We start from the raw sequence: 18,144 nt of genomic DNA, 5'->3' as shown, positions 1-18,144 counted from the left end.
TAGCCCTCCTGAATTACGAGGTTGGTGCATGGGTTATACTTTTTTTATCCTTATCCAATTATTCATTAACTTCCCACCTTCATCCATGCTGGTAACCAACCAGCTCGTCAGGAGATGATTGCAAGCCTCGGCGTCTGCACGCGGTGAATGTTTCCCACCGGTGCCGGCTCGGGCAGGTACCGGCGCTGCCGTCAGATCATTTTTTCGTGATCCGCGCTTGTGACAGAGGTTGTGCGTGCCTGGCGTCGAATTTTTGCCTCGCGCGGGAGGCACAAAAACCCTGACCGCCGGCCCCAGTTGTCAGACCATCCCTCTCCTCTGAAGTCGTGATCCCTGGCTGGCTTCTTGGATCCCCTCTCCCCTGCCGCTCATCTGGAATCAGCTCTTCCCCCATTCTTTTCCTCATCCCCTTCCCCAACCCATCGCTGCACCCAGCAATTCCCCCTTCATTCCATCATCTCCTTCCCCAACCCATCGCTGCGGCTTGACCTTCCCCCTGCCACTACCACCATGGATCCGTTATTTCTGTGGATCCGCCCGCCGAGCGCCGAGCTAGCTGGGTAGCCGTCTGCCATCTTGGCGAGTAAACAATGGCAAAGGTTGTGGAGGCGTGGACCGCGCTGCTCTCTCTCGGGCGAAGCAGAGATGGAGGCACAGGCGCACAACTGCGCCCTTTCAGGCTGTGCAGTACCAATAGCTCATCTATTTACAGTTTGGCTTAATTGGAGTCATGCCATTATAATTTTGCAAATTCAGAGTTCTGCCATTACTATTCGTTTATTTTGAAACATGCCTTTACTATTTCCCTTCTACCCGACTCATGCAATTTTCTACACTTTCGATGACATTGGGTCCACCTGCAGACCGTATTCTACGTATTGAAAGGATTACACAGCTCTGGCTCAACTGATAACGCTGAGCCGAGCTTAGCAGCCTCGTCCATATACGCTAAGCACACGGTCGGCCGGCCGGCCGCCGCCGCACCACCTCCTCCGCACCTACTGCTGGTCGTCAAGCGCTAGCTTGGCGTCCAATCCAGCCCGCTGCTCGCTCGTGTCCATGTCCTTCTCCTCCGACTGCGGCCTGTGCTTCTCCGGCTGTCTCGATGGAGTCGAGGAGCTCCGCGGCATCGTGATGTAGATGGTCCACGGCGGCTACATGAAGGGCCTCGTCCGCTACATGAAGGGCCTCGTCCAAGCGTTCGGCGTCACCGCCGGCTCGTCGTCGTCGCACTGCGGAGGCCTCGGCCACCGGCCCCGTGGAGCTCCTTGTGGGGAGCTGGTTCTCGGAGCTGGACGTTTTTCGTGTTCATCCTCTTCTTCTTGATGTTTTTCTTTTTCTGCGATTTTCAGGGTATTTTTGGTGCGATTTTTGATTCGCGAGATATACTGCATCTTTTCGCAAACTTCTTTTTGGATCTGTTAATCCTTGAAGATGCGGACCTATGGCTCGAGTTTCGCTTCGATCCGTTGCGATTTGACTGAGTAGTTTGGACATGAACTTGGGCTTTTTTTGTTTGCTTGTTCCCTGTTCTTCTCTGTTCGCTTTGTGGCTGTGCAGCTCGGTCTGGTTCAACAGCGCGCAGGGGAGAGCGTGTGCCGCGCAGCGCAGGTGCGCGTGGCTTGCGCGAGGCAGGCAGCCTCGGCCGGCGGGCAAGCGGCGGCGCGCTCAGCAGCAAGCAGAGGCACGCGCGGCAGCACCTGGAGGATGGCTGCGCCTTCCTCCCCCCCTCCTCGATCTGATGGAGAGCTGGATCAAAGCTCTCAAGACCATGGTGCAGATGCTTTGCATCACGCGGCTGGAGCTACGCGCCAAGTGGATGGCCTCCGGCGGCGGCGTCAGGTACTTCCTGCTGCTGACCACCGGGAAAGTGGCGGAGCGCGAGCAGGAGGCAGCCCACTCGTGCGATTCGCGGAGGCGAGTGTCCTCAGGATGCTTGATTTCGTGGACAACGTTGCCGACGCCGCTCTAAATGATGACCAGGCGGCGGCGGAGACGCTCCCGGGGATGCTGCATGTGTACACATACGTCGAGGATGACTCGCCGTGGCCGGGACGGCCGTGTTCAAAGAGGCTCAGGGCACCGCCTCCATATTCGACGCCATGAACGGCGTCTTCCTGCGGAAGAGGAGCAAGCTGAGCGACTCCGTATGGAGCATGGTGGAGAAGGTCAGAGCTTCCTTCATGGCGGACGACTGCTGGAGAAGAAGGTGTGGAGGCGGTGGCGGACGCGAAGGGCGGCGGCCGGCCGTGTGCTTGGCGTATGCTAGCGAAATGACGAGGCTGCGTAAGGTCGGCTCAGCCTTATCAGTTGTGCCAGAGCCATGTAATCGGCTCATCACGTAGAATACAGTCTGTAGGTGGGCCAACGTCGCCGGAAGCATAGAAAATGGTATGAGCCAGGTAGAGGAGAAATAGTAATGGCATGTTTCGAAATAGACGAATAGTAATGGCAGAACTCTGAACTTGCAAAATTGTAATGGCATGAATCCAATTAATCATTTATAGTTTGGTGGTAAAAAATGCCTACTCCTTCCTCCTCCTAAAATTTAGTTGGCTGGGTGTTGACGCTTCTTAAAGCGCCAATTTACGTACCGCAAGCGCACGGATCGTGTAGCTTTTCTCTTAGAGTATTCCCCCAAGGTTTATCAATCCACGGAACAAGTGTATTACTATGCTTAACTAAGCACTAATTATGTTGGTAAAAAATCTATATTGAGTGTATGAGTGTGAAATAGATCTAATCTAACCAATCTAATCTAATCTAGACTAGTGAGCAATGGTAGGTGTGTGCACAAGATATGAAGAGCATTTGTCCATAGGGTCTAGGATCACTAGAGATGTAATTGCCAAGCAACGAAGAACGGATCTAATCTACCAAAGGTGTGTTCCAAGATCAAAATCTTTCCCTCCCGCATACTGTCACTACACGAGGATAATCGGTAACGAATCAACAAGAACACGATAGTTGATGTAATCTAAGTAAACCATGCAAGAGCAAAGCAAACCCAAAGCCAAGTCGCGAACTATTAGGCATCAAAGCATCATCAACAAGAATCGTGATAGATCAATCTCATAAAGGATTCAGCAATTATAACTCAAGATCTCCTTACAACCCCATGAACAAATGAGGACTTTACCCCATGAAGCTAAGCGAAGCGTAGTCGATCATGGTGGTGAAATCTCCGGCAAGGGATGGATCACTTGCTGTCCTCCAACTTGCAGCGGCGCCGAGGGACGATGAGGCCTCCGGTGTCGCCTTTCTCTTGTGTCTAACTCGAATGTATCTCTGGATGCTCTTCTCTGGATCCTCTCGATCTTTTCTGCTCGGTGGTTTTGGTAAAACATAGATTAGGGTTGACGCATACTTCGTGCTGAAGAAAACTGAGACCGATTGGGCTCCGAAATGGGCTAGGCCGGCCGGCCCAAGGACTCCAGGCCAGCCGGCCTGGGTCCTTTGTGGCCCCTTTCGGTCCCATCTTTCGCGTGTGGCCTCTTCCTCTTATTCCTCATCTTAGCCCAGTTGTAATCATGCGTCAAATCATCTCCGAAAATATCCAATTTCCTATCAAAATGCAACATGCTCCAAAATCCAGGACAAAAACGAAAACGGTCAAGTTCGGGTGCCAAGTGGCGGGTTAGTACATGAATCATCCCGAAGAATTTACCAAAACAATTCTTAATCATATAGCAAAATGGGTACTTAAGGAGCGCCAACATTCCCCCCATGCTTAGCTTTTGCTCGTCCTCGAGCAAATCAAATCATCAAGGGAAAATTCGATTCATGCCACCACAACTCCGTGAAATTGGGTTTCACGTTGAAAATCATGCCACTCAATGGCATGGATTTCAACATGAAATCCAACTTCGTGAAATTGTAGTGGCATGGATCCAATTGACCCAATCATCAAATCCTTCCAAAGGTTGCTCAAGAGTTCTCGAACTGCAAAATTTACTTATGCAAACAAGTCTAACAATATTTCTTCAAACAAAGGTCAGAGGAGCAATGAGGATAATCATATCATGGGCGTTTAAAAACTCATCCAATATTACTCCACGACTCTTACCTTTAGCCGGCAACTCGAATATCGACAACACTTGCTTTTCTTGCCATCCTTGGAGGTTTTTCTCTCTTCTTTTTTTATTAAGAAACAAAATATCCTGCAACAAAGGTTAGACCAAAAATTCTTGCACAAGTCCTTTCATGTCTCTCGATAAAAGTGGCTATCCTATTATTATTTGCAAACTCTCATCTCCCAAAAGTCTCTCAAGTATAAAATGGGGCTATAGGTGAGGCTTAGCAAAGTATATACATATATTGTCAAATTAAGAAAACCTTCTAATGATTGCTTACCTTCCGAACCAATGATCATGAGAGTTTCCCCATAATGTAAAGGGTTCAAGGGTAAGAAGATTTAGAATGGTGGACTTGTGCAAAGGCATACAAAAAGATTGACTTCAAGGCACAAGCATCGTCCTCGTTGTCGGATTGCACATGGTTGGAATTGAGTATATTGTTCTCGAACAACAAGGTGATATCTCTTTGCACTTCTCTAACCATAGAATCCCTTCATTTATTTTTTTCTTCTCTTCTCATACATTTTTTTTCTTTTCTTTTTCATTTTTTTTATTTTTCTCTCCCGAATTTTCTCTCTCTGTTCCGAACCTTTTCATAGGAAACTTTCTATAAAACATAGATAGGCAAATCTCCGAAGTGTCTCCCTGAATTTTTGGAGCCCGAACCGAGACCAGAGAGGCCTAGGCCGGCCAGCTCAAGAGGTGTAGGCCGGGCGGCCTGGGGCTTTCCCAGGTCGGATTCGGTCCGTCTTTCCAGTACTCCTCCCTTTCTTCATCCCAAAGTTATGTTTTATACAAATCATGCACAGAAACAGAACGTATCCTCACAATTGGGTTGTGGTCAAGGAAGACGATAATAAACAAGAAAATCTCGGGTTCGGGTTTTGGAATCCGGTAGATCTCATGAGTTGTTCCAATGAGGAATTCTCATTACCGAATATTGACGGGGCTAGCAATTCAGAGATGAAAAATACGGACATGATCATTGCTCGAAATTAAAACTCCCAAGAGAAAGAAATCCTAACTCAACTCAAAGTACATCCAATACTTATGGTGGAACGAATATAGCTTGTGGATGATAGGATTTTTACTCTCAACTTGCTAAGAACTTGATCAACCTTATGTTTGTAGGGGTTTTATTATTTTTATGAAATTAAAATCCTCCAAATCATGCCTTACTCGCAAGCGTAATCAAAACCAAGCGCTAGATCAAAGCTCAAGTGTGGGTATTAACATGGACGAATAATTTACTAAGCTCCACAAATATGAATTAATTTTCATGACAACGCTCGTGAACAATTGCTTTTAAAGAAAATAAAGTAAAATTGAATGCATAAATAAAATTGCACGATCCAACAAAAACAAAGACTCTTTTTATTTTGTTTTCATGACTCAACACTAATTTAAGACTCACTCTCACACATGCGAAAAATAAAGCACACAATGCTAGACTATGACTCTCACACATGCGAAAAATAAAGCACACACACGACGAACTTTCGAGTAAACAAAGACCAAAATTCAATCTACGAGTCGTCACACCTTCCCCCCATGCTTAGATTATGCGGCGTCCTCGTCGCAATGATATAAAAGACAGGTGTGACGCTCGTCGGTGTTCTCAACGGCACCTCGGGCAATTGCATCTTGGACGCCCTCCTCCTTGCTTTTGTAGATCTCCGACCATCCCGAATAACTTCCTTATGTTGCGGACAAGGAAGTTGTAGTCTCTCTCAACCAAGCTCTCGATGTCATCCATCCTTCGATCCATTGCCACGATTCGATCGTGACACCTATCGATGGTGGTGCGGAGATCCGTGATTTCATTGCGGCACTTGAAACAACACCCGGAGTGATGCTTGCTGCGGTTAGGGCTGTCATCCTCGGGCTCGTCGTCATCCTTCTTCTTCTTCTTACCGCTGTCACCTTCGGAGGGGTCGTCTTCCTCCCTTCTCTCCTCGTCGGCCCACCCCGGCCAATCATCATCGTAGTCACGACCGGTGGCGCCCCATGAACCAGGGCTCATGATGCTCTCCCAATCGCTGTCCCCCGCATAATCCTTCGGCTCCGGGGTGTGCTCGATGTAGTTCTTTCTTTTAACTCCGAGGAGGCGCAAGGAACGCCTAGGCGCGGGTGGCTTTTTGTCTTGTCGCTTCTCGCCTTCGTCTTCGTCACTGCTGATGACGACGACCACCCTTTGGGCTTGAGCTAGCTTCTCGTTGCACCATTGAAGGCCCTTTCCTCCGACGCTCATCCTTGCTTGAGTATTGAATTTCTTCGGAGGGGCCTTCGCTTCACATCGCTTTGCTTCGACAAGGAGGGGCTGCGCACCAGTTGCCGAGATGGGGCTAGGTGTCCTTGGCGTGGGGGTGTCGGCGTCATGCCCCTCTCATTGATCTCCATCGCTTCAATCATAGCTCTTGCGCTCGCTGGACTGGCCATTGTCGAAGTCTCTCACGAGGTGGTGGTGTAGATTGAAAAGTATGAGAGAATAGATCTAACCCGCGCCTCTATTTATATCCCGAAAAGACTTGGACGAGAAGTCCAAAATCTCTTCGGTTTTGGCATGCAAAATCTATAAGGCACAGGTTTGAAATTTCCTTATCTCGCACCTACCAAAAATCGAGACCGATTCGCACACGAGAAGGCTCAGGCCGGCCGGCCTAGGGGTATTGGGCCGGCCGGCCCAGGGGGTTTTTCAGCCCCCTGGACTCCAACTTTTTCCGAGGTGCACACCAATAAATTAGAAGCCTATGTTTTACTTAAAGTTCATCCAGAATAGAAATAAAACTATGAAAATAAAATCTAAAAGAGAATATTTACAAACTTACCTTGCTTAACGTCGTTAGGCTTGACGTTACGGTTCCTCATCCATGGTGTATATGTCGATGTAATGAAGGGGCACGACGTCGGGCTCCAAGAATACCTTTAGTCGCTGTCCGTTCCCACATATTGGTCACCTTTCACATCCATGATTGTCACCGCTCCCGTGGGTGAAACCGAGTGTACGACATATGGTCCATCCCATTTGCTTTATAATTTTCCTTTGCCAAAGAGTTTGAATCTTGAATTGTAGAGTAGGACCTTGTCTCCTTCTTTGAATTCCTTGTTTTGTAATCGTTTGTCGTACCATCTCTTCATCCTTTCTTTGTAAATTGATGCACTATTGTACGCTTTCAATCTTAACTCCTCCAATTTTCTTATTTGGATTCTCCTTTTAATTCCAGCGGCTTCCGCATCAAAGTTCATCTTCTTCATCGCCCAATACGCCTTATGTTCTAGCTTAACCGGCAAGTGGCATGTTTTTCCATAAACAAATTGATAAGGAGTCATACCAATCGGGGTTTTGTGTGCCGTACGATATGCCCATAGTGCATCATCTAGTCTCTTCGACCAATCTTTTCCTCCTTTTACCACGGTCTTCTTTAAAATGTCCTTCAATTGCTTGTTCGAAGTTTCCGCTTGTCCGTTTGTTTGGGGGTGATAAGCCGTGGACACTCTATGTTCAATTCCCAATTTATTCAAGCATTTACCAAAGTCTTTGCCCGTGAAGTGTGTTCCGCTGTCGATTATCAATATTCTCGGGACGCCATATCGAGGGAAGATTACCGATTTAATCATATTTATGGACTCCTCCATTGATGCCTTCCGACATGGCATAACTTCAACCCACTTTGAAATATAGTCCACCATCACCAATATATGCTCAAATCCATGTGAGTTCACAAATGGTCCCATGAAATCAATTCCCCAGACATCAAATAGATCTATTTGCAAGTTGTAGTTCAATGGCATGGCATTCCTTTGCGAGTTATTCCCCGTCCTTTGACATTCCGGACAAGTCGAAACAAATCTTTTCGCGTCTTCATGCATCTCGGGCCAATAGAATCCACTAGCCCATACCTTAGCTTGAGTTCTAAAGTGCCCATAATGTCCTCCATATCCCGACGAGTGACACTTCCTTAGAACTTCTTCACGTTCCTCCCTCGGTATGCATCTTCTTAGGACTCCATCTTCTCCATATCTATATAAGTATGGTGGGTCCCAATAGTATTTTCTTCTTTCCGCGATCACTCTTTTCCTTGCATTCTTGTCCAAGTGATCCAAGGGCATCCCTTTTATTGCCCTTATTATTTCATTCATCCAACTATCTTTGTCGAGAATTCTATATAGGTGATCATCTCTCATTTGATCCTCGATAGGATCTTTTCCATCATCTCCATCGTTCATCCTTGATAGGTGGTCGGCCAAAACATTTTCTGCTCCTTTCTTGTCCCTTATCTCCACATCGAATTCTTGTAGCAATAGGATCCATCAAATCAAGCGTGGTTTAGCATCTTTCTTGGACAAGAGATACTTGATTGCCGCATGGTCAGTATAAACTATCACCTTTGAATTTACTATGTATGATCTGAATTTTTCAAAGGCGAATACCACGGCAAGCAATTCTTTCCCTGTTGTTGCATAATTAAATTGGGCTTCATTGAGAGTCTTGCTTGCGTAGTAGATAGCATTTACCTTCCCCTCTTTCCTTTGTCCAAGAACGGCTCCTACGGCGTAGTCGCTTGCATCACACATGATTTCAAAAGGTAGATTCCAATCCGGAGGTTGCATGATAGGAGCACTTATGAGGGATTGCTTTAGTGTTCGAAATGCATGAAGACAATCACTATCGAAAATGTACTCCACATATTTTTGGAGAAGTTGTGTCAATGGCTTGGTGATTTTTGAAAAATCCTTTATGAACCTCCTATAGAATCTGGCATGACCGAGGAAGCTCCTCAAAGATTTGATGTCCGTAGGTGGTGGCAATTTCTCCACGGTTTCTATTTTTGCTCTGTCTACCTCTATCCCTCTCTCGGAGATAACATGACCGAGAACAATTCTTTCTTTCACCATGAAATGACACTTCTCCCAATTAAGCACAAGATCAACCTCTCCACATCTTTTAAGAACTTTCTCCAAATTTCCCAAGCAATTATCAAAGCTAGTACCATGCACCGAAAAATCATCCATGAATACCTCCATAATCTCTTCTATGAAATCTGAAAATATAGCCATCATGCACCTTTGAAAAGAAGCTGGCGTATTGCACAATCCAAAAGGCATCCTCCGATATGCAAAAGTTCCATACGGGCAAGTAAATGTGGTCTTATATTGATCATCTGGATGAATAGGTATTTGGAAGAATCCCGAGTATCCATCAAGGTAACAAAAGTGTGAATGCTTTGCCAACCTTTCTAGCATCTCGTCAATGAATGGTAGTGGAAAATGATCCTTCCTTGTTGTCTTATTCAATTTTCTATAATCGATGCACATCCTCCATCCCGTGATGGTTCTTTGTGGTATCATTTGCTCCTTCTCATTTTTCACAACCGTGAGTCCTCCTTTCTTCGGAACACAATGCACGGGGCTTACCCATTCACTATGTGGCACGGGGTATATTATTCCGGCATTCAACAATTTGATAACCTCCTTCTTCACCACATCACGCATAGCATGGCTCAACCTTCTTTGATGCTCTACGACCGGCTTGTATTGCTCCTCGAGTTGTATACGATGTGTACAAAAAGCGGGGCTAATACCTTTCAAGTCGTTAATCGAGTAGCCGATCACCTTTTTGTGCTTCTTCAATAAATTCAACAACTTCTCCATCTCTTCCGGGCTCAATTCGTCGCTAATAATCACCGGAAAAGTCTTGCCATCTCCCAAAAATTCATATTTCAATCCCTTGGGGAGTGGCTTCATCTCAATATCGAGCGCAACATCCTCTTCTTGATCTAACTCTCTCCTTCTTCACCACATCACGCATAGCATGGCTCAACCTTCTTTGATGCTCTACGACCGGCTTGTATTGCTCCTCGAGTTGTATACGATGTGTGCAAAAAGCGGGGCTAATACCTTTCAAGTCGTTAATCGAGTAGCCGATCACCTTTTTGTGCTTCTTCAATAAATTCAGCAACTTCTCCATCTCTTCCGGGCTCAATTCGTCGCTAATAATCACCGGAAAAGTCTTGCCATCTCCCAAAAATTCATTTCTTCCTCCAAATTCCCGTGTTGCGGCTTCAATTCTTCCATTGTTTCCACTAGTTCTTCGTCTTGATCATCTTGAGCGTCTCCATTCTCCAAAGCGCGTTGGAGAGGATCCCTGAAAGAATCAATGGAACGAATGCTCTCTACCTCTTTGTTATCAAGAGGTAGAGGTGAAGCAAAAGACGGTTTTGAATGAAATTCGAATGAGCGCTTCTCTCCATCTAGATCAAAAGTGACAATCCCTTTTCCAACATCTAGAACAGCATTTACTAATTTGAGAAAGGGTTTTCCAAGGATTATGCCTTCATGCTCATCATCACTAGCATTAATCACAAAAAAGTCGGTAGGAATTTTTTTACCCGCTATAGCAACATTTAGATTTCTAAGCACTCCTAGCGGTTTGATTAATCTACCATCTCTCATGATCAATTTAATAATTGTGGCATCTAGGTTTGGCGTTTCGTTAAAAAGCTCAACATAAACCTTGGAACTCATCACACTAACATGGGCGCCAACGTCACATAAAACATTGCAATATTTTATTCCTTCTATTATGCAATCAACACGAGGTGTGGGTGATGGATTACCTTCGCCTTGATCGCTTCCAATCGCATATACTTGGGCTATGTGCACGTAGGGTGATGATTCCGATTTCACTCCCATGATCTTTTTGACCTCCAGCACTTCGTCCAAGTCAATCTCTTCCTCTTTTTCTTCAAAAAGTTTCCGAATAATATCACCGGCTGATTCCTTGCCAAATGTATATCCCGTGTGATTATCCGGCGGGAAGTCTTCCGCTATCACCTTCGCCATTCCTCGCTGATTTGGATGCGGTCTTGCTTTGTCGAACAATCTTCCGAAGTCAATTGGTATCCAATCCATTTGCTCGAATTCCCTTAGCGATTTGGCGGTGCCCATAGTTCTTCCTTTCTTTTCCGGGTCGTCTTTCGTTGCACTCCGGATTGAAGCTTCTTCATCGTGGTTTGTCTCTATGACTTTCCTATGCTTCGGTTGTTCTTCCTTCACTTCCGATGCCTCTTTTCTGAAAATTCCAGCAAGCACCCGCACTTGAGATTCTTCCTCGGAGCTTGCTAAACATCGTTTTTCCCAATCTCTTCGCATGGCCGCACCCTTGCTGATTTTTTGTAGGAGTTGGGCGGCTTCCGTGAGTGTTTTCTCCATTAGATCTCCTCCTGCACACATTTATACAAATTGCATGCACTCGGGGGTTAGGGAAAAATAAAAGGTATGCAAGAGTACTTCACCGGAAAATCCGAGCTTCGGTCCTTGTTCAATCAATCCATTGAATCTATCCCATGCTTGATCTATCCCTTCTTCTTCTCTTTGCGCGAAGTTGATCACTTGCTTCCGAATATGTTGAACCTTGCTTAACGGAAAGAACCGCTCGCAAAATTTCTTCATCAAGTTATCCCAATTTCCTTTTACCTCGAAGGATGCAAGTGCAAACCATCTTCTCGCTTCTTCCGCAAGTAAGTATGGGAAAAGATTCCATCTAAACCAAGCCAGCGGAACTCCGTCTTGTTGTACCGTGTTGCATAGCATTGTGAACCACTTGATATGTCTATATGGGTTGTCCGTCTCATCTCCTCTAAAGGGGTTTGCCGCTGCCATCTTGATGATTTGAGGCTTGATCTCGTACTCGGTGGCTCGCAACACCGAATCTGATTTTTGCATGTCGAAGTCCTCCGATCGCGGGTTTGCATAATCCCTTAGTGATTTTTCTCCTTCCTCCACGTGTTGAATGAGATAGTCCATCTAGACAATCAAAACAAAAACAAGAAAACAAAAATTTTCTATGGAAAAGGTTAGGTGTTAGTAACCAACAAAATTAATACAAAGTTAAACGTAGCAAAATCGCTTGTTCCCCGGCAACGGCGCTAGAAAAGCTTGTTGATGCTTCTTAAAGCGCCAATTTACGTACCACAAGCGCACGGATCGTGTAGCTTTTCCCTTAGAGTATTCCCCCAAGGTTTATCAATCCACGGAACAAGTGTATTACTATGCTTAACTAAGCACTAATTATGTTGGTAAAAGATCTATATTGAGTGTATGAGTGTGAAATAGATCTAATCTAACCAATCTAATCTAATCTAGACTAGTGAATAATGGTAGGTGTGTGCACAAGATATGAAGAGCATTTGTCCATAGGGTCTAGGATCACTAGAGATGTAATCGCCAAGCAACGAAGAACGGATCTAATCTACCAAAGGTGTGTTCCAAGATCAAAACATTTCCCTCCCACATACTGTCACTACACAAGGATAATCGGTAACGAATCAACAAGAACACGATAGTTGATGTAATCTAAGTAAACCATGCAAGAGCAAAGCAAACCCAAAGCCAAGTCGCGAACTATTAGGCATCAAAGCATCATCAACAAGAATCGTGATAGATCAATCTCATAAAGGATTAGACAATTACAACTCAAGATCTCCTTACAACCCCAAGAACAAACGAGGACTTTACCCCATGAAGCTAAGCGAAGCATAGTCGATCATGGTGGTGAAATCTCCGGCAAGGGATGGATCCCTTGCTGTCCTCCAACTTGCAGCGGCGCCGAGGGACGATGAGGCCTCCGGTGTCGCCTTTCTCTTGTGTCTAACTCGAATGTATCTCTGGATGCTCTTCTCTGGATCCTCTCGATCTTTTCTGCTGCCCTTCTGCGATCCTTCTGCGATCCGCCTCTTTGACGGCAGCTTCGGGGTATTTATAGGCAGATATGGTCGGTGGTTTCGGTAAAACATAGATTAGGGTTGACGCATACTTCGTGCTGAAGAAAACTGAGACCGATTGGGCTCCGAAATGGGCTAGGCCGGCCGGCCCAAGGACTCCAGGCCGGCCGGCCTGGGCCCTTTCTGGCCCCTTTCGGTCCCATCTTTCGCGTGTGGCCTCTTCCTCTTATTTCTCATCTTAGCCCAGTTGTAATCATGCGTCAAATCATCTCCAAAAATGTCCAATTTCCTGTCAAAATGCAACATGCTCCAAAATCCAGGACAAAATCGAAAACGGTCAAGTTCGGGTGCCAAGTGGCGGGTTAGTACATGAATCATCCCGAAGAATTTACCAAAACATCTCCTAATCATATAGCAAAATGGGTATTTAAGGAATGCCAACATTGGGATGATTTTTTTTAAGACAATGCCCCATTTAGAGCCGATGTATTTCATCAGAACTTTGTGCTAATTTCATAGGAAGTAGTTCGATTATCAATCTCATACAATGAACGCAATATAAATATTTTTCCGTGGGGTTAACTATTTTAAGTTATATTTTACCTTCTCTTATTTTAGTTAAAATCCTCAGAATCCCTGGTGGAAGGGAGCATGCAGTCTTCTCCCATTTGACATGGAAGCTATTGAAGAAGAAATGCATTGCCCAAATTTTAACAAAAGCTACTTATTCTGCAAATCTAAATACTTCTTTATTATGTATTATACAGCTGTAAAAGAAAATAGTCAAGCATACTAATTGGTATCTGCAGGAATTAGATTTCTAGCGTCCCTCCAACACTGTAATGCTCACAGTATTTGCAGGATTTACGTTTTCATTTGCTTGTAATGTAGGCACTAATTCCACTAGTAAATATAATAGATAGTAGGATCTCTGATCCAATGAGGATCTTCCATTATACCCCCATGTCTGGGGTTATGTCGAAATATGAATGGATCAGCCTTTATCAATTGATATCAGATAACAACGATTCAGTGAGGATTGAAAAGCTTTGAACTGAATAAACACTGCTTAAATTACTACTGTATTTTTGTATTTTCTCCATTATACCTATGAATGTCCGACCAATTACTACATTCTTGGTATTTTTTCCTTTTTAGTCAAATCTAATGCAACAGTTTGAGATTTATGGTCACCGAACATAGTATATTGATGATTTGCTCTTAATTGGTCGTGATTATCATTCGTCTTGCTAAATGTAGTTCTTATCGTGTGAAGTTGTCATGACTAGTTGGTAGGATTGGAGGATTAAGCTTTATGCTTTGCATATATTTGAGTTTCCAAAGTTTGGGTTTCTCATTCATGTATCGCAGGCAGTTGCTGAAAAGAGTTAATTCATTCAATTGCTAGCTGAAAATGTTGCACGCATGGTTACAGAGGGTGATCAGGATGTAGAATCGTTTGATATCGCAAGGATATGAGCAGAGCATTCTTGGAGACAGCTGATTACATCAAAATCAAGACTTAGTTTGCTGCTCTTGGATAGCAGTTAGAAGACGACACAAGCTGCAATGAGCAATGCAATGGTGCCTATACAGATGACCAAATTGTTGATACTCAGTATTCAGCTGTATTCTTATAATATGATGTAAAAAGTGTTAACTAGATGGTGTTGTTACTGACTTTAAGTACCAATAGACTTGGTATGAAGACGATGGCCGGGCTGAGGACTCCCGCGCCGCTGCTCTCCTGCAACAGCGGTGAGATCCAAGCGTGGGATCGCATCCACGCTAGCGTGAGGCAGAGAACACGAAGCCACGAGGAGGGAGGAGGGGGCACATCGACGAAGGGAGGAGGCCGCCACGGTCGCCGGCCCCGACGCTGCTGCACGTGCGCGCCGCCGTGCCGCGCGTACGCTGGCGGGGAGGGAGGGCCGCAGGCCGCCGCCGCGGCGCATGCGCTCCGCCGTGTCGCGCATCCGCCGGCGGGGACCTCCGCGGACGATGGCGCCGAAGCCGCGCGCCTGGAGGACGACGCCGTTGGCCGGGCCGGTCGCCGATGGCCGGGCTGAGGACTCCCGTGCCGCCGCTTTCCTGCAACGGCGGCGAGATCCCGCCTTCCCCAAACCCTCCCAAACCCTAGGCCGCCGCGAGAGGAGGAAAACGAAAGCGGAAAAGAGGCAAGAAGGGAACGGGCGGTGTCCCGTGGAGACAGAGGCAGCGCACCGTGGCAAGGCCCACGCGGATCAGAGGCGGTGCGGCACCAAAGAGGCCCACACGCAGATCACAGAGCGCGACCTCGGCGAGAGGGCAGAGCGAGGAACCCATGGCCCGTGTCGCACATCCTCTGCCCGGCACGTGTCGCGACGGGAGCAGCGGGTTGCTCTCGCCGCTCCCTCTCCACGGTGCATAGTGACTAGAGTACTAGAGTATTGCTGCCTCACGGGGCAGTTCATTCAGCCAGGGCGCTAGGCACCAATTGGGACCACAATAAAGTGGTGGGACCAGCTTCACCCTCCCCATCAACCTGCACGCTTATTAAGGCACCGTCAACGGTAGGGAAGTTGCCGGCCCGAGCCGGCACTGGTGGAAAATCCACACTCGTCTGCACGGCCTCCATCGCGCGCGTAGGCCGTGCCTTGGCGCTCTCCGAGCTCAACGTCTAATTTTTGTTCACGGCAAAAAAAAAGGTGATGAAATAAGTTTCCATTGTTCATGTATTCAGGTTCTTCAACTTTGTTACATGATTATAAGAAGATACCTCTTGAGAGTTGAGTCTTGATGAGGTCCATTGGAAGCCATCCATTCTTATCTTTTCATTAAGTTCTTTGGGAGCATCGTTATTTTTAATTGCACAATGAAAGTTTGCAGTGTATGGGTTGGAATACTTTAGAAGCAACTTCAAGTTCTAATTTTCACTCCTCGTGAAAACAGATATTTGAGCTAGTTAAAAACTCCTACTCACTAGCATAGCCGGGGTTCAGACGGTTTCTCGACTGGAAAATACTTCTTTTCTAAAAAAAAGCTATCGAAACGAAGTCTTACCCACCAATCAATTTTTTTATTAATTTGTTGGAAAATGATCGAAACTATGGGAGTTGAACGATAGCTCCATGCAAAAGGCGTGACCTGCTACATTTTTTTAAAAAAAATATAAAAGGTAACGAGAAAATGATGAGTGGAATCCTATTCGTCCATACCCGTACTATAGGTAGCACACAATCGAAGTTCAACCTATCGCTGGCTGCCAAGCACTACCAAGAGGACGGACGCAGCATTGTCTAATCCTAGTACAGCCGTGTAACGCGCATGCTTGGCGTGGCAACTGTACCTCGAACGCGCGATCCACATAAGAGCAAGGACGAGCCGAGTCAGCACCACGCACACAACGCACATCACAAATGAACAATGGCGTTCAGCATGCAGCAACCATTCAATCTGCTTCGCCTGACCACCAAACAACCACCGGCTAGAGCTTACATGCCTCGCTCCGGACACCTTGCCGCTGATCTCCTTTGGCTGGCCATGCCCCCGCCGTCGTGTGACAAGGGCAGTGCCGGCCGCTGCCTCAGCGAACTCTAATGGCTCTGAATTCACCCAGGACACGATACTACCAAGGTGCAATGCAAGTTCTCCCTTCAGCTAAGTAGAAGTCTAGGAATTCGATGCTACAGTGTCTGATGTTGATCTTTGTTGCGAAATCTAGAGAGAGCAAGTTTTTCGAAGTGGAGATGACTGTTGCCCGTGACGACTGCGAGCTCGACAAGTACGGGGTTGTCACCAGTGCAGTGCTTGCTGCCTACATGGAAACAGGTCAGCTAGTAGCCTACTACCATCGAGCAACAGTTACATACGGAATGACGATTACGTACGTTGTGTCGCGTCGCGTGAGCTGCTGTGAGCTTGAGCCACTCCCTGTCTTGATCCATTCATGTCAACCAACTAGCTCGTCAGAGATGGTCGCAAGCCTAGGCGTCCGCACGGGGTCAATCGCCCGCGCAGGCCGTGCCATGGCGGTCTCCAAGTTGAACGTCAAGTGCGTGGCGCCACTAAAGGTAAACGGCTTCATCTGAGACCGACCAGATAATTTTGCTTACTTTTCATCATCAAATTTAAAATGATGTCGATCCTCCAGCCCGGCGCCAGGTTCGTTGTCATGGTGAGGGTCGTCCAGATCAAGGGCGTCCGGATGCTCATGGAGCACTTGATCGCGACGCTGCCCGACCGGGAGGTACGGCTCACATGTATACTTGATGATCATTGGGTGGTAGTTAATACACCAACTGACACCTCAGTACTTCTATGCGTATTGCAAACTGACAATGTTTTTCGATATCATGTATGTCAAAAGCAAATGGAAACATGCTTGGTAGATGGCTAACAGGTCCCGAGGCCCGGCAGCCCGGAACGAGGCCAGAATTTTTGATCCGGCTCAAGCACATCACGGCCCGATAGCACCGTGCACGGGCCGGCACGGCATGTGTGCCGTGCTTGACCGCCAGTGCAATATGACGGGCATCACGGCCCGATATTTAAGGCTGGTTGTTAACGGTTCGCATACTATTTCCATCTCACCGGCTCACCAAATATCATCACCATATAAAACCTATCCTGAAAAGCCTAACTATACCTAGCGCCCCCTCATTCTTTTGTTCTCGCGTCGTCGTCTTGTCGATTCCCCTCCGTGGCGTCGGCGGGCGCGGCGGACGGTGAGAGGTGTCGGCAGGCGTGGGTGACGATAGGCGAGCGTAGCGTCTAGCGATTGACGCGGGCAGTGGTCGGCGGCTGGCGTCGGCAGGCACGGCAGCAGCCTCTATCGAGCGCGCAGGTGGTGGGCAGTTTTTTTTACCGACCGGTGCGATTAAACCGTCGCTCACTGGTTACGGTAAACCGATCCGATTTGATCGGTTATTAGAAAAAACCGGTCAAATTCAAAATCCAAACTAAAAACGTCTGTTCAACCGGTTTTAAACGGTTAGCCAACCGGTTAGATCGGTAAACCGGTCCGGTTTGAGTGGTAACTGGTCGGTTTGAGTGGTAATCGGCCAAATTCAAATTTTTCCTTTTTTGGTTTAAATTTAAATGTCCGCAAAGTATGCTAAATGAATGTTTGTATAACATGTTTTAGCTTAAATGAATCCTCCAACCCTCTTTTGTACTATTTTTACATTAATACATTGTATTTGTATAACATGTTTTAGCTTAAATGAACCCTCCAACCCTCTTTTGTACTATTTTTACATTAATACATTGTATTTGTATAACATGTTTTAGCTTAAATGAACCCTCCAACCCTCTTTTATACTATTTTTACATTAATACATTGTATTTGTATATTTTTGTATGCA

General features: G+C 46.4%; 1 protein-coding gene across 1 annotated transcript in view; it reads left to right on the top strand.

Moving 5' to 3' along the window:
- The first annotated feature begins 2,102 nt into the window (after positions 1 to 2,102).
- The window catches only part of LOC120653680 (acyl-acyl carrier protein thioesterase ATL4, chloroplastic-like), a 29,228-nt gene continuing 13,186 nt past the window's right edge, over positions 2,103 to 18,144 (top strand). Inside the window, exons 1-4 of the mRNA XM_039931369.1 lie at positions 2,103 to 2,209; positions 16,503 to 16,584; positions 16,705 to 16,851; positions 16,932 to 17,027. Coding sequence (XP_039787303.1) covers positions 2,103 to 2,209; positions 16,503 to 16,584; positions 16,705 to 16,851; positions 16,932 to 17,027 — 432 coding nt within the window. The remainder of the gene's footprint in view (positions 2,210 to 16,502; positions 16,585 to 16,704; positions 16,852 to 16,931; positions 17,028 to 18,144) is intronic.

The sequence above is a fragment of the Panicum virgatum genome, chromosome 1N (genome assembly GCF_016808335.1).
Source record: "Panicum virgatum strain AP13 chromosome 1N, P.virgatum_v5, whole genome shotgun sequence".
NCBI lineage: Eukaryota > Viridiplantae > Streptophyta > Magnoliopsida > Poales > Poaceae > Panicum > Panicum virgatum.
Note: the sequence above shows the minus strand (reverse complement) of the source record. Positions and strands in the feature narration are given on the sequence as shown.